Raw genomic sequence first — 23,975 nt, forward strand, 5'->3', positions numbered from 1 at the left:
ATTCATCATGTTCGACAGTTGTTATTGTTGACAATTTGACATGCAACTGGGCGTGGCCGGAATGCAGCAACAGAAGCAGGAAGACCAGACAATGACAATCCATTTAGTCATGTGTTAAATTTTTGTGACGTTGTACGAACAAGAAAACTTAATTGAAAGATAGCTACACACTGCCTGTGCTTTATTGAGCTATCGAAAGTGAATGCTAAGCCAGCAATTTAAATGAATAAAATATGAATAAAGGATTCAAACAGACAGACACACCGACAGGACTTAGGTATTCACAGACACACACGCTCAGAAAATCAATTTCTTGTCTTCTCTTGGACATGGTTTTCCAGTGTTTCAATTGATTGCACGAACAGCATGAGAACTTGATGAAATTGGAACGCAGTTTATAGGGTAAAATCTAAAGCAAGTAACCACTATATATGTATGTATGTATGTGTATATGAAGGGAGGTGGGAATTGTCAGAACCAGACCTAAATCCACCATAAAGCCGAACATAACGATGCTGGCGAGAACAACAATAGATAATGCATGTGGCATATGGACAGCAGAGACAGGACAGGCTCTCACAAAGAGCCAACCCACAAGCCGCATGCAAACTGCTTGCCATATAACAAAAGACGGACCCCAGACGGAGCCAGACTAACATGAAAGCCGAAAACAACAGCAGTATCTTCAAGATGAGCACGATTTATTGTTGCCACACAGAAGAAGCAACAACATGCCATACTCTATATCGAAGTCAAGCATATACTCTGTTTGCAGCTTTTTTCCATTAAAAGATGAAAAGCCGACCTGCAGAGAAGAAAAATCGAAAACGAAACAAAAATAAAAAAAAAAACATGTGGTATACTTTTAGGAGTGAAGAGGATTAATTCATTACCAGCTAATCAGAAGTTGAAGCGCAAAGTCATTGGAAAAGCGTCTTAAAATGTTTAGTATCAGCAAAGTGATAAGCTGAGAAAACGCAAAGCAAAGGCAAGTGTGATAATGAGCCAGGAAGTGATGCTGAGAACCCATCGTAACCTAATGTGCACTTATAGTTATCAACGCGATGGGAAAGAATGCTGTGGCTCGTCAACCTTATCGTTTACTTGCTGAGCACTACACAGGAATGATAAAAGTTTGCCATTCATTTACGCAATCAACGTTGCAGCTGCTCGCATGAACAGTGCCACACTTGGGAAAGAAAACAGGCAAGAGAGCTGCAGGCGAGTATGCTCGACTGTGAGATACCAGCTACCCATTTTAAATAAGAGGAAAACAGCACTGCGCTGCTCATAGAATATATATATTCTACTACATTTAAAATATGAAATAAAATGCAAGGAAATGTGCAGTCTAGACATCAGACTAAGTAACATAATATTAGACTACACCGAAGACTATATTTGGTATATTAATATACTAATATTTTCAAAATGTGCCATAGATTATCATAGTATATAGTATAAACTTTATGGTTACATAAATTTCCTGTAGGCACACAGTTATAATACTCTTCTGCCCTATGAGTAACGGGTAAAATATAAAGAAGGAAGTCCCGCAAACGTAGTTGTCGTTAATATCCGTGATGTGTCTAGCTGTCAACGTTGAGTTGTGCTCCACGCAAAAAGAAGTGAATCTCACTGGAGGACAAAGCTTCACTTGAACTTGACTTGCATCTCTCTAAATCTTTTTGTGCGAAACGTTGAGTGCATGTCAACTTTATACACATTTCATGCACTCATAAATTGGTTAGCCAGCAAGATGGAGAAAGTGAGAGAGAGAGAGAAAGAGAGAGAGAGAGATAGAGAGAGCTGCAAACGACAAATGGCCAATCCACAAACAAACCGCAAAAGCACAACGAATACTCTCGGCCAGTCGACGTGACGTATACGCAATGTGCCAGCCAACAGCACTTTGGCTAAGCACTTAATTTAAAGACGCCTTCATAAACAGGATGCAAACATGTTGCAGGCAGAACTAATAGCAGCCGCACACCCCGCTGCCCTTGCTGCTGTGCTCGCATTTCAATTAGGCTGCAGCTTTTCGTAAAATTTTCAGACAATTAGTTCCGACCATGAATTATGACTTGGCTTTTATAAGTAAATCATGGTCAGTGCAGGTCATAAAATAATTTAAAATAATAGCACTAAAGCAACCAGAACCAAAAATGAAAATGCTAACAAAAAAACATGCTCAAAATAAAGAGCAAGCAGAGAGGAGCTGTTGTGTGTGTGTGTGTGTGTGTGTGTGTGTGTATGTAGTTAACTATTATGGCTATGCCCAGGGCTAGCTTATGCTATGAAACTTTTGTGCTTCATTTCCGTTTCCGGCTGCACACACACACACACACATAGACTTTGGCACACATGCAGCTTGGCAGCTTGGCAGACTGGCGGCAAGTCAAAGGCTAAGAAGCAGCAGACATCGAATAGATGGCAAAATGAAAGCAAACGTGCCGAAAGTCAAAACTTTATGTCCAAAGACAATGGCAGCAACAAGAGAGTAAGAGATGGGCGGCAGCTGTGCAGCTGCTGCTTCTGCTCCTGCTGCTGTGGGCGTGGCAAACTGCAGCTCGTTTGTTTTGACTTTCAATTGGAGAGCTGTTGCTTCTGGCTGCCTGTCTGACTGCCTGGCTGCCTGCTTGCCTCCTGTCTCCTTGCCCGCCTGCTTCCTGTATCCTTGATTCTAGTTGCCCGCCGCCTGCTGTTAGCTGCCTTCTGCCTTGTGCTGTCTGGCTGGCTGGGCTGGCAGCTCCTTGCTCAACTTTGGCCATTTGTTTTGTGCCTTTTTCGAAATATAATAAAGACAGCACTGGGCACATAATGCATTTTGCTTGTTTACATAAATATTTGCACAGTATGAAAAGGACGACAGGATGCTCGCCCACTACGAAACACAATTTCAACCATTTTGTTTTGTTTTCATTCTTTCCCTATCCCTATTCTTTTTTTATTTTGTTGTCCTGCCCGTGATGGTCACATGTTTCCACTCTCCTATTTACAAGATTCCTATAAGTGCAGCAACATTAACCAAAAGGCGCATACATTGTGTGTGTGTGTGTGTGGCATGTTTGTTATTTTGTTATTTTCCATATTGTTCGCCGCTCAACTAGCTCAGTTTGCACATCTCGAATGCTTACCACAGTTTGTATATCTTTTGCGTTTATTGCTCTCGGTCTCCTTTTGCTGTTGCTGCTTATCAATTGCAAGTGTCTTCTATTCTTTTATTTTCTGTATTTCTGTATTTTGTATTTCTATTGCTATTTCGGTGTGCAGTTGTGTTACATTGTAGTCTGGCCAAGATAAGTCCAAGTCAAGTTGTTGCCATCTGCAGCAGCATATTATTTGTTTGCCCTCAAGAACCCTTGAGCTGAGTGGGACTTTTAACTGGGCAAATGTTGCTGGCCTTCGGATCTTAGGTCAGTTTTTGGATATTTATCGCAATTCTGTTTATTTTTTATGGAACTTTTTTATGTGACAGCAGCAGCAGCAACAGCAACAACAATAACTATAAGCCTTAAATGGGAAAAGTTTCATTTCATTTGAAGTGGGTGGGACGGTGTTAGACAGAAAGACAGCTCCCCAGAGAAAAAGACAGATGATAGCTTGTGTAGAAATGTGGACGAGTATAAATAGCAGCCTCAATGTCAAACTGAAAGTTGTTTGAAATAAATTAGAAATGCAAATATCTTGAGGACATTAATTGTATAAAACTTTTAAATAATTTATGGATTGCAGACAGAAATCAACTCAGAAGTGACAACTGAGAAGATGAAACTAAATTGCATTGCAAAAATAAACAAAACTCGTCTACATTAAACAACTTTTTAATGTAAATGTAATTTAAATTAAAACATTTTTAACTAACATTATTTTCATTATTTCTCATTACAGCAAAACGATTTGACTGCAAAGACGATTAAAGGAACGAAAAGAGCTCCATCAACACAACTTTTACTTAAGGTAAGGCAGCAGAAAAAGTATCCATTCATATATGAATCTGTCGAAGCAGTTAATTAATTACTCAAACAAGTCTGTCATGAAAATGAAAATATTCAATTTTATTTAATATCTGTCTGTGAATCAGGCCCACTGTCAATTACGCAGTCCCTTGGGGCTTAAGCAATCATGACAGCGGCATGCAGCACTTACGTTTCGCTAGAGAACTGAAAAGCACAGATAAATAAAAGATGGAAAAAGATGCAGCTCAAAGTCAGTTGCACTGTTTGGTTTCCACATCCGCAGTTCCAATTACGTTTTGTGGTCGCGAAGTGTTCGCTGACTGCCTGTGTGTGTGTGTGTGTGAGTGTATGTGAGGGAATCTGCTCATTACTTCAATCTGGCTTACAGGCATCCTTCGCAGTCGTCTGACACAGCCTTCACCCACATTGCACACAGATAAAGCCATGTCAGAGTCTCAATGATTTAATTACGCAAACATTCGGCTTGAACTGAGCAGATGGAAGAGACTGAGACGGAGTCAGAGACAGTTGCCAGCAAGTTGGGAATATGTCATAACAAACATAAAATTGCAAGTTGTAGCACTTGAGTGGAAAGTTGCTCATACGCCGCGTTGCCAGCCTGCTGGCTGTAAGGCGCATTCTCGGCAGCTCTGTTTGTCTATCTGTCTGTCTTGAGCCAAGTGCCTCAGTGAATACATACATCTCTCTCTCTCTCTCTCTCGCCTTTTGCAGTAACTTTAATCCCCTCTGCGACCCTTCATCAGTTGCCGTCTTGAGCGAAAAATGCAATTCAAGCAATTTTCAATTTTCGTTGTAGCTACTGCTGCTGCTGCCGTCGCGACCAGCTCAAGGCACAAGTTGTGCATAGTTCCCGACCCCATAGTGCTCTCTCCACCTCCCCTCCCCTCTACCTCACTCCGCTCAACTGTTGTCCGTCCCAGGCTGCTGCTTTACATCAAATTGAAAAAGCAAACTTGTCGCGCTAAAAATTTTTATCATTCCGCAGGTCTACTGCCAATTTTTTGCTTACAATCCCTTCCGCCTCCACTTCCACCTCCACCGCGCGCCCTTAGGCAAATTGCAGTTGGCGTTAGCTCTCTTGTGACCTGACTGGCATAGCATTTACATCCCTTTCTCCCCGCCCCTTTCCCAAGGCGGTACTTTTATGGCTTAAGCAGCGCTTTGCAATGCGTTAAAATCGTGCGAAAACTTTTTGCCCAAGATTTTATATATATATTTATTTTCTCTCTCTCTCTCACACTTTTTTTTTATTTTTTGTGTGCGCTCAAAAGTTGCTTGTTAGCCTCCGCTCAGCTTCTCGTCCCTTCTTCTCTTATAGTTGCCCTTGTGTGCTTACAACTTTCGCTGCTAAGCTTAAAATTAAGGCATTAATGTTGGTTTTTATGGATTTCTCTGAATTGGTTTCTCTTTCCTTTGGCACTGCTCGCAGCAGCAGCAGCAACAGTAACAGTCTTTGAGCTTGACAGTTAGTTAGGGAGCGGTTGGTGGCAGTATTTAAACTCCAGCAAACAGTTGCCAATGAGCTTGCTGAGTGTTGCAAGTGCATTCAAATAACAGTAAACTTAATGTTAATCCTCTTTCTCTCTCTCTACCTATAACACTTGCGTTCTTTTGCTCTCTTTCACTTCAATTGCGGGCTTTTGTGCTTAAAGTTGGCAACTCTTTGTTAAACGGAATGAAAACAATTTCAAACGGGGGGATAAGTATAAATATATATTTTCGAATAAATTGTGCTCAATGAAATGCAATTTATGATATCACCAAACATTTAGAAGCTTTAAATCGACAAATGAAGAAAAAAGCAAAACTTTATTTTAAAAGGAAATCTCAATTATTTTAAAGCAATGCTTTCCTCATCAAATGGCAGCATCCACTTTCGGTAAAAGCAAAGAGCATTTTGCATTATGGACCACAAAATTGATGCTGAGGAATGACAAAAAAAAATGGGAAAAACAAATGGAAAAGGCAGAAACTTTTCGCATTGCATAAATACACCTTCCTCCCCCTAGCTACCTACCTACGTCATGATTTTGGTCTGTCCGAAGCCTTCACACTCTTTTGAGCCCCAGAACACTTGTGAAACAAAAGCAATTTACAATGAGAGACCTCGACTGTGCCCTCCTCCTTCTCTTCCTCCCTGGAAATCCAATGCACAATTGCAATGCCAACGCATAGAAAGAAAAAAGAAAGAGAGAGAAAAAGAAAACAAACAGCAATAACAACAACAATAACAAAAGTAATACAAATGACTGCAAGTTGTAGAAGCAAAAAGCATAGAAACAAACAAAAGTAAAAACAAAAGCAAATGCGCACACAAAGCCCATAAAGAAATGAAAAAGATTTTCCAAAGTCGTTTGGCGAGCAAAACGAACAAAAAGCAACGAGATGCCGAACGCCGTGTGACGAGTGTCAAAGCAACGATAAAAGCGAGAAAGGAAGTAAGAAATTTCGTTTATGGCTTCACAACGAAAGCCAAGATTAATCAGAGAAAAATCGAGAGCAAATACAAAGTCATCTAAGAGACTGCATTTGCTATAAAGTAATTACTTCGATTTGCCCTCGATTATATGAGGTCATATGCCTAGATAAGTTGACTGACCCATGTACCAAACAAAAAAAAATAACTAAATTTTAGTTAGAGCGCAATGGACTCTTGGCATCCTTGGAGGCCAATCAATCTTCTGGCCGAATCCAACAGCCAAACTGGCAAACTAATCCAACTGCGTGAGTCTGAGCCTGAGCCCCTGACCATGTCCACATCCATGTCGATGTCCACATTCGAGTTTACTTTATGCTGCCTGCTCTAGTACTTCATCTTCATTCATCTCGCCAATTGCTCGGGCATTGCCTCTTTTTTTATTTCAATGACCTGTAATTGGAAAATGGAAAAGGGGTTAATAGAGAACTAGAATTTTTTGGTTATTAAAAATACTTTCTGTAAAGACTTTAATAATTTCAACAGTCATCCTTCAGATCATAGTTTATATCTTTAAATCATTTGCAGGATATCTTGCAGTCCTACATACCCTGCTGCACACTTGTGTTCACTCCGTCGATGTGTGTGTTTCGGCTATGGCGACAATTGCAAATATTTTGCAATTTTCCTATTTCTGCTCGCCGGCCATTTTTCTCTTGCCACTCTTTCTTTGTGCTTCTTCGGTTGGTTTTCATTTTTGGCTTTCGCTTTGCATTTCAGATTGAATGGGGAGGAAAATGGATGGGGTTGGCTTCCCTGTTGCTTGTTTGTTTCCTCTGACAAGGACATGCAAGCGCCTGAGGACAAGTCATGCTTCAGTTCCGCCTCTTGCAGCACCGAAAATATGTTGCAGCTGACTATACTTCCGCAGATTCTCGCAGCTCTTCCCTGCCTTCCCCTTCTACACCCCTTTTCACTTCCTTACCTTCTTTTGCCTGTTGGCGGCGACGGCGCTGGGCCGCCAACAATGAAGATTGATCACAGTTGGCGCAAGTTGAGCGCCGTTTTTACAGCCTCGACTGCAATTTTTATTTGTGCCACTTTCCGGCGACCTTCTGCTGGCCGTTTTACACTGCTGCCGCCACTTCCCACACCATTGCACATTGCCTGTCATTTAATATGAAAAATTGCGCCAAATATTTGCGAAGCGTGGAGCTCTAATTGCAAGAATTTGTCAGTATTGTTAAGAGGGTTAAATATTAATAGTGCTTCCGACGACTGCCAAGCAAGAAGGCGAAATAGTTTACACTTGGCTCCATAAATAATGCTAGTTAGGCGAGTGAAAAGAACTAAGAAGGATAAGCATTTGTCGCACTTTAATTAAATTTAAAAAATTGTGTATATATTTTGTACCAGAAATAATATTATTTTACTCAAATTGCTGCATAGTCAACAATTTAATGTTTGCTTTATCAACAGCTTGCCATATTACGTATACGCAATGTATAGCAAACGCACACTCATAAAAGGCGCAACAATAATGTGCAACGGCTGCTAGCAAACATTTTTCCAGCTACTAAAGCAACAACAACAAGGCACAACAATAAAGACAAGAGCGTGCACGTTGGCCACTTTGTTTGTGTGCTTCGAGCCTGACCAAATTGCCGTGTCGTCGCGGTTGTCATTCTGTTCTGTTTCTGCACGCTGGGTACCAAAAACCCTAAACGAGTGGCCAACCAACTGTTGCGTCCATTGCGAGCGACCATTGACTAACCGACTGCCACACTGACCCCGCCTGCCATCTGGCATCTACTTCTTCGTCTGCCGTTGCTGCTGCTTTAACCTTAAGTGCCGTTGGCATAGTTTTAGCAACTGTCAGACGACGACGTTCCCAAGGCGTCTGCTAGTATTTATAGCCATCTCACTTCGCCCACATTTTGCTATCTTATTGCAGTGCCGCTCAAAGGTATACTTTAGCTTCGTCGTTACCCTTTCGCAATGCCTAAAGGGTATGTTGTATTCATCATCAAGTTGAGATAGGCTGCAAAGATATTTCGACAAATTTATGTTCATGTTTGTTTATAGATTTGTAAAGTTGAGGTTACTTTTCAATTTTTCATTTTAATATATTTTAAAGCTGGCTTAATTTACGTTCATGTTTGTTTATAGATTTAATGAGTTGAAAATATGCTTTTCAATTTATATTTTTAAATCACGTTTAGCTTATGTTCATGTTTGCTTATAGATTTATAGAGTTGAGTTTTCAATTTCCTAATTTAATATTTTGAAAGCAAACGTTTCTGCAACTCATTTTTTAGAGTATTTCATGGTGTTTATCCTTCAGATTCGCCAGCTTCCTTCTTAGGAACCACTTGTCAACTGTTGACGCGCCTTTGTTGCTGCTGCTTCCACTTCTTGCTCTACTTCTAGCCATATTTGTTGACGTTGTTGTTGACTTTGCCTTGCCCACCCCCGTTGCATCCCCGCTTCCCCATTCGGGGTCTCACGGGTGCTGTCCATTTATCTGTTGGACAAAGAGCAAAAGCACACTGCAGACGTCTAAAAGCTAACAGCTAACAGTAAAAAAGAGCCTTGGACGAGCTACTCTACTTGGGCTTGGGCACCAAAGACGGGTCCGCGGAAGGCGGGGCATGCATGGCTATCCAATTATCATACGCCCCGTGGTAGAGACTCTCTAATTGGAAACAAACAGCTGAGAGTCAAAAGCCGAAAGCGCCAGCATAAAAACATTTGGCAGATTTACATTTCTCAAACAAACGCCCGAGTTTTGTACATTTCATATTATTTTTTCGTTTTTTTTTTCTCTCTTCGCTTTATTCCTTTTGCGTCGTTGTTTTTGTTTTATCAGCGCATCGAGCTTAAAAGCAAACTCAGCAGCAGCAGGAGCAGCAGCAGAGCCAGCTGGAAGTGGAGCTCGAGCTGCTGCACAAAATTTCAAATGCAAAATATGCCAAGTGAGTGTAAAAAACGAAAACCAAAAAAACAAAAGAAAAAAAACCTCTGATCCCTTGTAGTTGCACGCTTTTTACTCGAGCTGGCATTTATTAAAAATTCATTCATTCAGAGTTTTTATAGCGGGCAAATTGACGCCCAAGCTTGGGCAGCCGAAACACAAAAACCCATTTCCTGTCAACGATGAAATCGAAAATATTGTATTTGAGTGCCGGCTCCTCCAGCGTAACACACACAAAACCAAAAAAAAAAAGAAATAAAAAGAAACAAGAAAAGAATAAAAAAGAGGAGGAAAAACGCCAAAACAGTTTATACATTTCGAGTGGTTTTTTTAGGCAAGGAAAAAACGGAAAAATAGAAAAAAGCGGAGAGAGTGCAAAGTTTCCATTAGAAGCCACAACAGATGTGAAACTGTTTAGAGGGTCGATTGAAGGTTCTACAAGTTTAGACACCGTTTGGCCTTCTGCTCCACTCGAGTTGAAAGTGTTGCGAATTGAATGGGAGCAAAACACAGCTTAAAGCGTTATTTGTTATTCGCTAACAAGCAACAAAACGGCAAATAACATAATGAAGGTCGACGTCTGGCTGTTGAATGCACACATAAATCAATATTTGCAAAATGTTTTGTGTATTTAGTTTATTGCTCTCTGCGGCAGTTATATTTCAGCATATTTTGACTACATTTCAATGAGCATTAATTAAAACTGTTTTAATTGCCAGAGGCAAAAGTAATTAGCTTGATTTGGCAGGCACAGGGACTAAATCAATCTCGTTTTTCCATTTATTATGTGGAAAGCTTTCGCCCATCAAACTCAATCGAAATAGTTTTTTATTTAATGGAAGCTTTGTTCGCTCGCCGAAACTTGCAAAAGTTTTCAGCTTTTCAATTTGAATTGCGAGGCAATTCCCCTTAGTGCAGAAAGGACGTCTAAAAATATGCAAACGAAAAGCATTGCTGCCCTAAAACAACAACAACAACAACAAGAACCACAACAATAGAGAAGCAAAAACAAATATGTAATACAATATTCAGAGAGCTAAATGCTGTGTTTGCTTCCCAAAAAAGCAAAAGCGAATTCATGGCGCGAGTTTTTAATTCAACGCGGTCGCTTTTAATGCAATTTGTAAGTGTCGCCAGAGCGCGTTTGCCGCGTTTCAGGCATAAATTTTCCAAAACAAAAACGCGTGAGATGAAAAGTGATAGAGCGAGAGAGCGAGAGAGAGGGAAACAGTTGTCGGGTGCTGGGTGCAAGCGAGATGGCCGCAAGGCAACTGCATGTTGCTCTGTTTTGTTTCGATCTGCGAAAACGCTGTTTGGTCAGGCCAAGCAATTTGAAATTGTCGCCCACAACTGTTCCACCACATGCCCTTTTTCCCCCTCTCCCCTGACGTCGAGCATCGAATTTTTGACAACAATCGTGGAGTCTGGGAAAACGCGTCATGGATCAGAGCTGACAGCTGTCTGCCGGCTTCAGCTATAAATGCTGTTCAAAAACGGATTGCGAATGGCTGTCGTTTTTTTGTTCTTTTCCCTGTTGCAACACGTGCAACAGACACACACATACACAGGAATGTTACTACGTGTTTTTTGGGGTGCGGACATCAGAGTATTGCCAGTTGGTTGCTTGTTTGGCGTGAGATCCGTTTGTTGCGCTTTATTCCAATTACCAATTTGAATTCGATTTACGCTTTAAAACCGTGAGGCGTCATTTCATTGCATTCATGCCAGGTGGGCCAAATCGACCAACTGAGAACCCAACTGCCTTCCACTTGCTAAATGATTGGCAGGCAAGGGACATCGAGAATCAGGTGCAGATTGCTCTTCTACACATTTTAAAGTGTATTGCCATTGCATGCTCGGCATTTTCGAAAGAGAGAACAAGAAAAAGAGAGAGAGAGAGCGAAGAACTAAACGACATTTTTATGGCTCAATACGGTTGCACGTACACAATTGCATGATTGGACTTTTTGGATATATCCATATGGCAGCACTTGATTCTCCTATTGTATTGTCAAAGTTTATGGCCACAAGTCTGCTGCATAGCAGACTGTTCTCCTATGCCAGCCAGAGATTCACATATAATCCTTATGGCAAACCAAATCATACTTGCAGCATGCAAAAGATGCACTTTTTATATTGTGTGCACCAAATTTTTAGTGGCACGTCATAAAGTGGAAGCTTGGCTTGCTTTTCCTTTCGCTTCACGAAGCCACAAGCCACACACAGAGAAATGGAGAGACTGACTGGCAGACAGACAGAAGAACACACACAGGACGTCAGATAATTTTTCACAACTTCCGTTGTGCGACTTGCGTGCGAGAAACTTGGCAGACCAAAAAAAAAGAAGAAAGAAAGATAGGAACGGGAATGAAAAGCACGCCCAGAAGAGCAGCACTTGGTAGCAAGTGGCAGCTAGCAGCTCCCAGTTACTTTTACTCCGCCATTCAAGTGCAATTAGCAGACTGCTAATTAGTCTAAACGGACGTTGGCCGGACCGCGCCTTCAACAACGTGAGGCAGAACTTAACACTGGACTCGGACTCCAACTCAAACTGAGTCTCGCACTCGGACTCTAGACACACCGGCGCGATGCCGTGATGCCACGATGCCGCACTTCTGTGCGCGCTGTCTCGTAATTTTTGCTTCACGCGGAGCAGTCATAATGAAATTATGAAGCCAACGTGCGCCAATTTGGTATTGTATGCGACCACTACCGCGGGCCGTGAACGTGCTGCAGACATGCCCCGTGGCTGTTTGCTGTTTGCAGGCACTACAGTGGCAGACGTGAGCATGGGCAAGGACATGGCTCTGGACGTGTCCCCAGTGCCGCACACTGCTACTGCGCAACTTTACTAATTGAGTTTGGAGCAGGCTCGCAGTCGCACTTAATTGCATATCAAAAGAGCTGTCCTTATTGCATTTATTTTGGCACGGCCAACCAAAATGTTTCATATGCCCAATAACTTCATTGAGCGCAACAAGATGAAGGCAAGGCCACAAAAGAATAAAAAGAACACTTCACACTTACGCATGCGCCACCCGCAAAAAAAAGAAAAGACCACAAACACGCACACAATGCAAACTCTTAGAGGAGAGTATGAAGTGTAGAGGCCACAGCCGCATAATTTATGGTTAGCCAACAACAGTTAGTTGCCACTTAGCCACTTTTGTACTGCGGCAGCTACTTTCAGTCCATTCTCTTCGCACTCTCTATTCCATTTTTCTTCTTTGGAGGAGGAGGGGTGGAGGGCCAAAAAGCTTTTAAACTTTTTTGCTTAATGACTGCAGTGCCAAGACATTAAACGCTTGTTGCCCGCATTAGCATTTCCCTATTCCAACTATTTCCGTAATGCAGTTGGCAACGCGATTGCCGCAGTTGCCAAAACGGATTTTCTCAGCTTCAGTGGCAAACAAAATTACTTTAATGCAATATGCAACACTGGCTGCAATGCATTTTAAGTATTATTAAAGGGCACAATTTAGTTATTTAACATTTTTGAGTTCAATTTCAAGAAGGAAAAATAAAACACAGTTTTAGTAGTAAATATACAAATGAAAAGTTTGCTTAACAAAATGCTTTAAAAATATTTAAAAACAATTTTACAGAATGCGGAATTTCTTAAATTCAAATTTTCAAAGTTTGGACTTTCAAAATGTCTTAAATTTTAATAGAAATGGTAATTTACCCACAGTGCAAACCGTTTGGCGTGACTTGGCCTCAAAGCAAACTGACGCCCGAAAGTAGGCAACGAAATGCTGCAAATCAGCACTCTGACGCTTTAGAAGAAATTCGCCGCAGCAAATGGTGTCGAGTTGAGTTGCACATAAAAAAAAGAATGTAACATAAAAGAAATAAACCCGCAAATAGCTTAGAATTAATTGCATTTGAATAATGCTGTGAAATGTAACTATGAGCGTAGCATGCCACATGCCACTGCTTAATGATGCAATCCGTTTGTGCCTTATCTACACGTGCTTCGCCATCGTGTTCTCACTCTCTCTCTCTGTCTCTCCATCGTTGGCATCCTCATCCTCAGTTTTACCGTCATCCTTTTAACCACTCTACGTTTATGCTCTAATTAGACCGCACACAGACTCACTAACATATGCAGAAAACGCTCACATCGCGTGTAACAAATTGAGTGCCCACCTTTCATTAACCGTGTTCCGTTTCGTATTTGCCGTTTCCTACATTCTCCATTCCATTCAACTTCCTCGTACCATCTGCCAGGCAACCGCAATCTACAATCCTCAGTTCCCGTTCGCATTTTAAGGCAGCGCTTTGCAAATGCAACTGTTAAGTGTCCGCCACTTTACGACTAACGAATTAAAAACAACAAAAAAAAAGCACACGGGGTATAAAAAAGGAACAAAATTGTGAATGCAAAATACAAAACTCACTTTTATTATTACACTTGTGCTGGTTATTATTATTATTTTACGCGCATGCATAAATTGAAGCCCAAAAAACGTGAAACAAACCAACCAAAAGTCGAAGAAGCCAGCGAAAGTTGCACGACTTTTAAATACACTTGCCGATGAAACCATTTAACTTGTGTGAGATTAAACTTAAATTGGAAAAATATTTTCTAGTTGTAGAGGTATAGTAAATATTTTAGAGAAAATGTTACACACCAATTGCTATAGTTAAAATGTTTTGCACTTCATAGAGCACATTCGCATATAAAATATAATATTAAAAAGCGTGATGTAGGCAAAGAAAAGGTAAACATTTGTACGTCAGATGCGAGTTGTTGGTGGGCAGAGCACAAAACAATAGCGCAGAATGAGTGGAAGTGGAATATTATTGCAACAGTTAACACACACAACAGCCACACACACACAAAACACACACATTGCCAAAGGAATAAAATGTAAGCACAAGCGAGTTAAATTTTAAGTATGTGCAACTGCACAAGTGTGTGGCTGTTGCTTTCTCTCTGTGTTTTAGCCCAAACAGGAAGTCACCCACACATTCATACACATACATACACACATATACCTACTCTCAGGCGTAAAAATAAACGTTGAGTTTGAGTTCAAGTGCGCCGTCGTCCGCCATTTTGTTTGGCTTTGCAAAATGCTCGGCGCTTTTCTTTTGTTGCTTTGTTTTGGGCATAAAATGGCGTTTATGCCTTGCTTGTTCCTCAACAACAACAATCAGCAACTGCGGGTGCACAAAGTGTGAAAAAGTGCACAAGAGCTTACAAAAAAAAAATAAAAAAATGAAAAACAACAAAGCAACAAAAGCAAAAATTGCAACCAAAAGGAGCAACAACGAACTGCTCCGACTGTTTCCTGTCCGGTGTTGGTTAACGTCAAATTGACACGCGTTACTTCCGTTCATATTTCTTGGCGGCGCCACATTAAAGTGTCAATTGGTCCGGATAAAATATGTTGCGAGCTACACAAAACGTATTTACCATCAGCGTTAATTGGAAAGCGTGATGTGAGTCGAAGGCCATTAAAATGCCGTTAGCTTTGCAATGCAGCGACAGGTATTCGATGGCCTCATTAGCATTGAATGAGACTTGGCCACAGCTGGACACACACCCACACGCACACACACAAACAGTCGCAGCAGCAGAAACATGGGGCATCAGGCATTGGTGACTAATTGAGCCACACAGCTGCCCACAAAACGTCGGTAATCAATGGGCAAGAGAAGAAGATATTCAGCTTTATTTTAGCCACTTTTATAGCAGGCACACGACTTCACCATAAAGTCGCCTAATAATACTATACAGAGAGAATAGCATGCTAGTTGAACATAAGCATTTTGGCATATAAAAAGTAATTGGGACATTGCACTCACGTAAACTACTCGGCAATTGTAAAGTTTTTATATATGTACAATTCCGTGTAACATTTATCTTTTAATTAACGTTAACAATGTTTGCACAGCAACTGTGAGGCGTCCTTTAAAGTAAGCATCGTTTTTAGGTGTCGGGCATAATCTTTAGGTTTTTCTCTCATCTCTGAGAAGCACTTTGATTTTGTTTCGTAAGCTTTAAAAGAGGTTTTTTGGCCACGTCTGTTGCTTGGTTGCGTCTTCTTCAGTCGATGCTAAACAAATAGCAATAAAAGCCGAAAAATAATAAGGTTCAGTGGTGCCTGCCTGCTGCCTGCGGTCGAACTCTGTTCAGAGGTAGAAAGGTCGTGTGCTAAAGATGGAGATGCGAGATGTTAACTGAGGGGTAACTTTATGTGGATACCTCGTCAGCTCGCTTGAGTGCCCTTTTGGCGTTTATTGTGGCTGGCGCTACCGAACAAAAAAAAAAAAAAAACTTTGGCACTAAACAAAAATTACCCATACGCCGTGGGTGCCGTTGATTGGCCGCGGGGGCCAAAGCGAAGGAGCGGGGGGAACGACGACGATACAACAAAACTTGGGAAGTGGAGTCGAGGTGAATATGCTGCGGTCTCTGGTTTGAGGTTGAGGTGTGTTCGCTTTGCTGTTCAGCAATGCTTAGCCTTTCATAAACTCATAAATCTGCAAGTTGGGCAGCATAAATTTACAGCCATGGGACTGACTGCCTGCCTGCCTGACTGCCAGCTTGCCAACAGCACGAGGTTGTGTGGCAAGTGGCAGGCAACTGCATTTTGTGGCCTTGCTGGCTTTGGGTTAGTTTAAAATGCATTCGCAACTAATAAAACATTCCACTCTGCTATTAATTGCAGCCATATCTCGTGACGCAGTCAAAGTCGGAGCAAGAGCGAGAGCCGAAGCCGGAGCCGGAGCGGGAGCAGCAGTGAAATGGCCAACGAACCACAGCTGCAGCCACAGATGCTGCTGGTGGCTTTGCTAGCCATTAGCGCAGCACTGTCGCTGAGCAACGCGGAAAGTTCATCCAGCTGTGGACCCTATTTCCCAGCGGCCTGCGCCTGTGGCAAGGAGATGTACGAGGGGACGATTCAATATATCGTAAACTGCACAAACGCGGGATTGAATAACACCAGTGTGCTGGAGCATATGCCCGAGCAAGTGGAGATACTCATATTCACCGGCAATTACATCACCGAGCTGCCGTGGAATGTCTTTGGCAGCATCAATGACTACAAGCAGCTGAAGATTGTCGACATGAGCAGCAATCACATACGCGAGATACGCGGCAAGAGCTATCATCATGTGCCGCGTGTGGAGCGTCTCATCCTGAACCACAACAATCTTAGCATTTCGCGCAATGACGATGAGGTCAATCATCATCATCCGCGTGTCTTCTCCAACTTTGGCAATCTGCAGAGTTTGCATTTGACCGACGCCTTCGAGGATCACAGTTCACCGCAGCTGAGCGAGGATCTGCATGATATCTTCGTCAACAGTCAGCTGGTGAAGCTGCAGAAGTTGCATCTGGAACAGAATGAGATTACACACTTCAAGGATCGCAATGTGTTTTGCGATTTGCCTGCGCTGCGCGATTTGCATTTGGGTGACAATCTGCTCAAGGACATCAACTTTGAGGTGCGATGCTTGAACAATTTGCGCTTCCTCGATCTGGAGCGAAACAAGTTCGAGTTTGTCAAGCCCAGTGACATGCGTGTGCTCAACCAGCTGCAGGAGCGTGAAAATCGTACCGTTGACTTGATCGTGGACTTCAATCTCAATCCTTTCGTATGCGACTGCAAGATCTCTTCGTTCCGCACGTGGTTGCAGGCCACACGCGTTACGGTGCGCAACCAAGAGAGTCTGATGTGCTTCCATGGCATTCAGCACGTTGATCCGGCGCCGGCGCACATCCTCCAACTGGATATGGGAGAGTGTTCATCCGAGATGGCGGCAGCTGCTTCGTTCCTCAATATTGCTGAAGATGAGCAGCTTTACGGGCAGCTGCAACCACACATTAGTGGACACACGGCCACTCTGATCTTTCTACTGATCGTGCTCACCATGATCCTGCTGGGATTGCTGGTGGCTCTCGTCTACGTTAGTCGCGACAAATTGAAGTATATGATGACGCCGGTGTTTGATAATGTGGCCAAGAAAGTGCAGTACACATCAATTAAGGACGAAGACTGCCCGGAGGTGCACGTTTAAACAATTGCATTTTACTTGCACTATGTCCATTCTTAACGAGTACCACGTCCATATAACGAACAAAGGGAAGAAGCAGCTACACAGCTAAATGCAGTTTCGTTTTTGCCATTCGCATAGCGCAAAATGTGTGCCATTCACAGGGAACGAAGAGATATGGAGAAATGGAGGGAAAGCAACAAGCGCATTTGATGAATCGTTTCCGTTAAATCTACTTACAGACACACACACGCTCACACCCCAACACACACATACACTTAAACACTCACAAACGTATTGTTTGATAGTATATAAGAGAAATTGTTGCATTTAAGGTAATAAAACACACACACACACAAATGTGGCAAAGTTGATTACAAGCGAACAAACAAATTCAGCAATAATGTTAGCGATTTTCTAAGTAGCATTAAGTCAGTCTTGTTGTACGTTCTATGATTTCGAAAAAAGACCCAATTGCATACATACATATACGCATATAAAGCATACTTACATACATATATATTGTAACAAACACGTTAGTGTTATCTGTGATTTAAGTTTAGTAGCTTTACTTTGTTAAAACTCTGCAAAACAAAAACAAACAAACGAAAAATGAAAAGAAAAACAAAACAAGCAAAAAAATATTAATGCATATAAAAAACTTCAACCTTTATAACATATGACGTACTTACTTACTTACATCCAGCATACATTTGCGTTGAGATACTTAAAAATGTTATTAATCATTTGTCAATTGTACTACTTACATGATTTCATTTTAATTTTACGTAATTAACACACAGTTTTTATAAATAAAACCCCAAAAATGGTTTAAAGTGTTTTACTTTTTGAAAAATACCTCTACAGGCAGAATGGCACTCATGATTTTCAAATTTAATTTAACTATTCTTTATTGCAAAACATTACACAAACGCGTTGTGCTAGTGGATGATCCATCTGAACTGTTGAAGACTTAAAAATAATGGAAGCAATAATGGAGCAACAAAGGAATTATTACTTTTGAATGTATTTAAACTAGCAAAAACACGTCTTACGTAGCTCTTTCCTAGTATTAATATTTCAAAATAGTCTTCAAAAATTCCTTTGTTTCTAATTCATTTGCAAGATTTTAATACATGTAAGTTAAATAAATTTTGGTTTAAAAGTAAGTATTATAAATATTTGCATTTAATATCTTATATTTGATATTTAAAAGTAAGTATTATAGATATTTGCCTAATTTAATTATTTGAAAAATTTCAATAGCGCGCAATTCGCCACTTTATCGTTTGCCAACACTATTCGCGTTGCAAGTACTGTGAATGGCAAAAAGACGAAGAAGATGTGCTGTGATAAGCGGCTAATGTTATTGTGGTAAACTTTACAATATTTGACAATTAAGGCATAATTACGCTAACCGCAATGTTAATGAACGCTGCTTTATCTGCTACATGAATATACAAAAGCTGTCACAATGCCAATTTGCGCTACAGTTGTAAGAGAGCATTGCGAATGAGAGCAACGCTTGTGATATTGTTTTAGTTGTGTGTGTGATTTGTGTGGTGAGCGCATAAACAAATTGTGTGTTTTCGTCGCACCTTTTCCAACTTGGTATTATTTCAATAGTTCCATTATGCAACGTCACGCAGCTGCATAAGTCCATTAGAATATACTCATTCTCCAGAAAAACGATTGCATTTAAACATTTGTGATAGCAGACACCCAACATAAACCAAAACCAAAGAAAACACGCACGGTACGCGTGTCTCGTGTTTCTTGAAACTACTTCGTGTACGATAACTAAGCTCATCTAATTTCAGATGCTCAAAACCTGTCGCCGTGTCTGCACCTTACCCCGCTTCTCTGGCATTCGCACTTTAAACGCTGCGATCACCCAACGGCATCAGCATAAAGCAGCGAACGCAACCAAGGACACCATGGATAAGTTTGATTTGCCAAAACGCTTGCAGGGCAGTACGCCCAGCGTGTGGAACGAATATATTGCCCTAGCCATGCAGTATAAGCCATTAAATCTTGGCCAAGGTTTCCCGGATGATGCTGCACCTGACTACGTCACCAATGCCCTCGCTGATATTGCCAAGGATCCAAATCCACTACTGCATCAGTACACCAGAGGCAATGTAAGTGGACGAAGGATAACTAAGAGTTAAATTATTAAATGCGATTTCTCTCTAGGGCCATGTGCGTTTGGTGCAGGCTCTGGCGAAGCTTTACAGCGGGCTCATTGGACGCGAACTTAACCCGTTGAACGATATACTGATAACAGCGGGTGCCTACGAAGCATTGTATTCTACAATTATGGGACACGTTGATAACGGTGACGAGGTCATCATTATTGAACCCTTCTTCGACTGCTACGAACCTATGGTCAAAATGGCCAACGGAGTGCCGCGTTTCATTCCCTTGAAATTGGTAAACTGTCGCATCATTTATTCTTTACAATCTATTAAGCCTTTCGTTTTCATAGCGCGAGAAAGAAGGTCCCATCAGCTCTGCCGATTGGGTCCTGGATGAAGACGAGCTTGCAAAACTATTCAATGAGAAAACGAAAATGATCATACTGAACACGCCACACAATCCAACTGGAAAGGTCTTTCATCGCAAGGAGCTGGAGGTCATTGCTGACTTGTGTCGCAAGTGGAATGTGCTCTGCGTCTCGGATGAAGTCTATGAGTGGCTCGTCTTCGATGGAGTGGAACATGTACGTATCAACACCTTGCCTGGCATGTGGGAGCGCACCATTACCATAGGCTCGGCTGGCAAAACCTTCTCGGTGACGGGCTGGAAAACCGGCTGGGCTTATGGACCGCACGAGTTGATAAGAAACTTGCAAATGGTTCATCAGAATTCGGTTTACACCTGCCCAACGCCACTGCAAGAAGGCGTTGCACGCAGTTTTGAGTTGGAACTTGAACGTCTGGACAAACCAGAATGCTATTTTCATAGCTTGCCGCGCGAATTGCAACCTAAGAGAGATTTTATGGCCAAATTCCTAAACGAGGCTGGACTACGTCCCACAATACCCGAGGGAGGCTATTTCATGCTGGCGGATTGGACACCCCTTGCAAGCAAGCTGAACCTGGATTCGGAGACCGACAAGTACAAGGACTACAAGTTCACCAAGTGGATGACCAAAAACATGGGTCTGCAGGGCATTCCGCCCAGTGCCTTTTATAGTGAACCCAATAAGCATTTAGGCGAGGACTTTGTGCGCTATTGCTTTATCAAGAAGCAAGAGAATCTTAATAAGGCAGCTGAGCTGCTCAAGAGCTGGAAATAATGTGTAGTTTAAAACTGCTCAAACTCCATTTGTACATTATCAATAAACGAATTTGTTTTGAATTTAACACGAGTGTCTCGCAACGTTCGATTGTCGCATCATGCAGGCTTGAACGTGCACGCAGATTCATAACCTGCGCACGGTGCAATTACATAACCAAGAAACGAATGTCAAACAAAAACTATTGTTTCCGTGTAATAGCCTTACTCCAATCTCCTTTTATTTGCAATCCAATAACATGTTCATCCGCACCAAGTACATTGGATTTCTTTGTATGTGTGTTACGCTTTGTATGTGTGTGTGTATTAAACTAAAGGAAAAGTAAACGCTTTAGATATCGAATACGGACTTCAGAGCCAATTCGGGTTTGTCGTAGCCCAGCTCCTCGACAGTTGGCACTCCCAGCTCCTTCAGAGTTGGTGTGATCTTCTCCAACAAGTAGGGATAGAGTGTTGCCTTCTGGTCACCGCACTTGTCCTTGCAGCCCTCCAGCCACCTGATGGCCAAAGCAATGTCGTTGACACGACGGCAAGCGCGCAGACCGGACTCGATCACCTTTGGGCTGGGCACCAGATCCATGCCGAGCAAATCGTTCATGCCCTTGCGCACCTCCCAGCCGTCGATGCCTTCACGAGCAAAGTATTTCTCGTAACGCTTGTCGAACTCCTCGGCCGATTCCTCGGATCCGTGGACGCAACGCACGGCGGCAACACGCGAGGCTGTGGTGCCAACGGTGCCGCGCATGGCGGTGGCGAATTTACCGGCAGTAATACGCAACATTGCTACCAAAAATTATAAAACTTTAAGTTATGCTAAAATTTGGTTAAGTAACAGTTCGACTCACTTTTATTGCTCTTGCTCTTGCTATTTTTTCACACAGATGACAGAATAGGGATGTTCATGTAATATCGATGAATCGATTTAAAAATTATTTCCAGCGATATATGTCAGTGGCGTATATCGAATAATAACACTAGTTTAGAAGAAAAGTAGTATCGACAGTGCTGTGCAAGGCATTAACTGCCAGTCGAACGTTAACAAACACTGTGCGAGTTACTAAGCAGTCATTCTCATTTTGTGTCGGACAATTCAGCTGAAAATCGCATTTTCTGCTGAAAATAGACTTACAAGCAGTGTTAGCGGCTTGGATAATTGATAAATAGCCTTAACGTATCAACAATAAAATGTCGGCAGCAGGGTAAGTCCATGTGCTAGCATTAGTTAGTACAATTCAATATTATTGTCTCAGCTGTGTCGGCGGCTCTCTTCTTTTTGTGGCTTCTTTGTGCGACGCGTGCTTTTCACTACTGTGGGGTCATCTTAACGTCGGCGTCTATTTTTTGCAATGTGTGTCGTTCAAATGCTTTAGTTTGGTGATAATTGCATTGCGCTATTCGTTGCTGAGATGCATTGCTTGCCATTCTAGCGGTGGGCGTGTCCCATGCGCATTGCATTGTTGTATTTTTGGGACAGTACGCGGTGCCATCTGAAACGAAAAAACTCACTGACGTTTGAGGTTATGTTCGGGTTGGCGCTAATTTCTGTTTAAAGTGTTGCCCCCATTGTCGAAATTTCCACAGCATGGACTTTTGTTCCATGCAAATCAATCAAAAACGATTTGGTTTTGCACTTTAGAACTAGTTCTAGAAACATCGATGCCATTGTTGTTGCTATGGCCGAATTACCACCGATGCAGCAATAGTAAATATGGTCGGCAATGTCAAGACTCGTTTCCAAGCCGCGTTTTGTTTATTTGTAAATAAAACAAAAAAAGAAATAACAAAAATATTCAATACTTTCCCATTTCAGTTCTATTCCCCCACCCGTTTCGTGGGCTCAGCGCAACGATTTGGTTTACGTTATCATCGATGTGGAATGCAAGGACATTGAACAGAAGTGAGTTACATTTTTTGTAATAATACATTTCAGTGCAAATACTTTAAATTTTTTGTTCTTTCACAGAGTGACAGACAACAGTTTCACTTTCAAGGGTGTAAATGCACTGGATGCATCGAAGAAATATGAAGTCACATTGAATTTTTTGCATGCGGTTGAGCCGGAGAAAGTGACAAGCAAGAATATTGGACGTTGCCTTGAATTCACAATACCCAAGAAGGAGAGCGGACCATATTGGCCCACTCTGACCACGGATAAAACCAAATTGCATTTCCTGAAAGCCAATTTCGCCAAGTGGCGCGACGAGTCTGACGATGAAGAAGGTAAGAAAGCTGCGTTTTTCCTAAAAATTACGTTATTAATCTAATTGAATTATAAATTGTATCTTAAAGCAGATCCCAAGGATAACGGCATGTTTGGCAACTTGCTGAATAGTCCCGGCGGAGATTGGAACAACAAGTTCGACGATTTCAATGTGGACGAAGATGACGATTCGGACGATAACATCCCCAGCCTGTCGCAAAACGATGAGGATGATGAAGAGGGTGGGGAGGGTGACAAGAAGCAGTAATTAGAGTCGTAGCTATAGCCGAGACCCTTATATACCGTTAAGTCACACACATACACATACACATAGTCCCCTCTACTACTATAACATGCACAGATACAAAACACATACACATTCAAACCACAGACTCATGCGATCATAAACACTATTCCAAAAACTACACCGATAACCTTGCGCAGCAAATGCGCATTGTTAACGAGGGTAAACATCAAAAAGGAACAAAGAAGTGCATCAATATTTCGCTGGATTTTCGCCACAACAATAATAATAACAGGAAGAAAGCTACAACCAATTCATTGCGAAGTTTCATTTGCAATTTATTAATTTTTTGTTTCCTGTAAATAAAGAGGAAATTAAAATAAAAACAAAAACTCGAAATACTGTTAATTTCTGTTGAATTTAAGAAGAATTTTTATAGAGTTTAAGCAATTATTATTAGATTATCAGATTCAATTTTTAAATGGGTGAAATTGACACTTCCTAAAAGTATGCAACAAAAAATTATTTTCTCGGAGCATTAAGAAAATTGTCGAATTTGTAAAATCCTGGCTATCTCCGAAAGTTACAGGACGACTTGAATGTCCTTTGGCAAGTTGATAGTCCTCTTCAAAATACATTGTTTGACACTAGATTCAGTTTGATATCACCAAGGACTTCTGAGATATGGCGAGTTTATTATATGCGAAAATATCCTTTTATCTCGGTCGTTTGAAGGACTTTCAAGGATATTGGTTTGGATTCTGTATTCTTATATAAATATCTATCGATCTGGAAAAGGACATCAAAATCGTCCGTCAAATGGCGGAGTTACGCCGGAATAAGCATTTTTA

At 41.6% G+C, this 23,975-nt stretch overlaps 4 protein-coding genes and 1 long non-coding RNA gene across 10 annotated transcripts in view; 3 read left to right on the top strand and 2 right to left on the bottom strand.

Moving 5' to 3' along the window:
- LOC117575807 (trophoblast glycoprotein) overlaps positions 1-18,210 on the top strand; it is a 43,695-nt gene extending 25,485 nt beyond the window's left edge. Inside the window, exons 2-3 of the mRNA XM_034260198.2 lie at positions 3,892-3,960; positions 16,051-18,210. Of these exons, the coding sequence (XP_034116089.1) occupies positions 16,127-17,404 (1,278 nt within the window). The 5' untranslated portion in view covers positions 3,892-3,960; positions 16,051-16,126 and the 3' untranslated portion in view covers positions 17,405-18,210. The remainder of the gene's footprint in view (positions 1-3,891; positions 3,961-16,050) is intronic.
- On the bottom strand, positions 7,756-8,600 carry LOC127565843 (uncharacterized). The gene is made up of 2 exons (XR_007955242.1): positions 8,502-8,600; positions 7,756-8,437 (listed from the first exon to the last, which is right to left on the bottom strand). It is a non-coding gene; the product is annotated as an uncharacterized LOC127565843 (long non-coding RNA).
- Positions 18,211-18,699: 489 nt separating the features above from the next.
- Positions 18,700-20,748, top strand: LOC117575806 (kynurenine aminotransferase). Of its 5 annotated transcripts, none has more exons than XM_034260197.2 (4): positions 18,700-18,754; positions 19,201-19,521; positions 19,577-19,813; positions 19,869-20,748. In XM_034260197.2, the coding sequence occupies exons 2-4, from the start codon at positions 19,201-19,203 to the stop codon at positions 20,679-20,681; spliced, it is 1,371 nt and encodes a 456-aa protein (XP_034116088.1). In that variant the 5' UTR covers positions 18,700-18,754; the 3' UTR covers positions 20,682-20,748. The 5 variants fall into 5 exon arrangements, with proteins under 5 accessions (XP_034116088.1, XP_034116085.1, XP_034116084.1 ...); XM_034260194.2 differs by lacking the exon at positions 18,700-18,754 and adding an exon at positions 18,826-18,942; XM_034260193.2 differs by lacking the exon at positions 18,700-18,754 and adding an exon at positions 18,840-18,875.
- Positions 20,749-20,865: 117 nt separating this feature from the next.
- On the bottom strand, positions 20,866-21,663 carry LOC117575815 (cytochrome c oxidase subunit 5A, mitochondrial). The gene is made up of 2 exons (XM_034260210.2): positions 21,526-21,663; positions 20,866-21,463 (listed from the first exon to the last, which is right to left on the bottom strand). Exon 2 carries the CDS (start codon positions 21,459-21,461, stop codon positions 21,012-21,014), a length of 450 nt encoding a protein of 149 aa, XP_034116101.1. The 5' UTR covers positions 21,462-21,463; positions 21,526-21,663; the 3' UTR covers positions 20,866-21,011.
- Positions 21,664-21,713: 50 nt separating this feature from the next.
- LOC117575814 (uncharacterized protein CG16817) lies at positions 21,714-23,532 on the top strand. Of its 2 annotated transcripts, none has more exons than XM_034260208.2 (4): positions 21,714-21,879; positions 22,491-22,577; positions 22,644-22,900; positions 22,970-23,532. In XM_034260208.2, exons 1-4 carry the CDS (start codon positions 21,866-21,868, stop codon positions 23,146-23,148), a joined length of 537 nt encoding a protein of 178 aa, XP_034116099.1. In that variant the 5' UTR covers positions 21,714-21,865; the 3' UTR covers positions 23,149-23,532. The 2 variants fall into 2 exon arrangements, with proteins under 2 accessions (XP_034116099.1, XP_034116100.1); XM_034260209.2 differs by having other exon boundaries at positions 22,973-23,532.
- The last annotated feature ends 443 nt before the right edge of the window (positions 23,533-23,975 follow it).

This window comes from Drosophila albomicans, chromosome 2R (assembly GCF_009650485.2).
Source record: "Drosophila albomicans strain 15112-1751.03 chromosome 2R, ASM965048v2, whole genome shotgun sequence".
Lineage (NCBI taxonomy): Eukaryota > Metazoa > Arthropoda > Insecta > Diptera > Drosophilidae > Drosophila > Drosophila albomicans.

What these genes read in the sequence shown, in the direction of transcription:
- LOC117575806 (XM_034260193.2), top strand. Translation starts at nt 18,855, where the DNA reads ATGCCAATTTGCGCTACAGTT. An exon ending in ATCAGTACACCAGAGGCAAT is followed by an intron (nt 19,522 to 19,576) that starts GTAAGTGGACGA and finishes ATTTCTCTCTAG; the next exon opens with GGCCATGTGCGTTTGGTGCA. An exon ending in GTTTCATTCCCTTGAAATTG is followed by an intron (nt 19,814 to 19,868) that starts GTAAACTGTCGC and finishes TCGTTTTCATAG; the next exon opens with CGCGAGAAAGAAGGTCCCAT.
- LOC117575815 (XM_034260210.2), bottom strand. Translation starts at nt 21,461, where the DNA reads ATGTTGCGTATTACTGCCGGTAAATTCGCCACCGCCATGCGCGGCACC.
- LOC117575814 (XM_034260208.2), top strand. An exon ending in TGCAAGGACATTGAACAGAA is followed by an intron (nt 22,578 to 22,643) that starts GTGAGTTACATT and finishes GTTCTTTCACAG; the next exon opens with AGTGACAGACAACAGTTTCA. An exon ending in CGAGTCTGACGATGAAGAAG is followed by an intron (nt 22,901 to 22,969) that starts GTAAGAAAGCTG and finishes TGTATCTTAAAG; the next exon opens with CAGATCCCAAGGATAACGGC.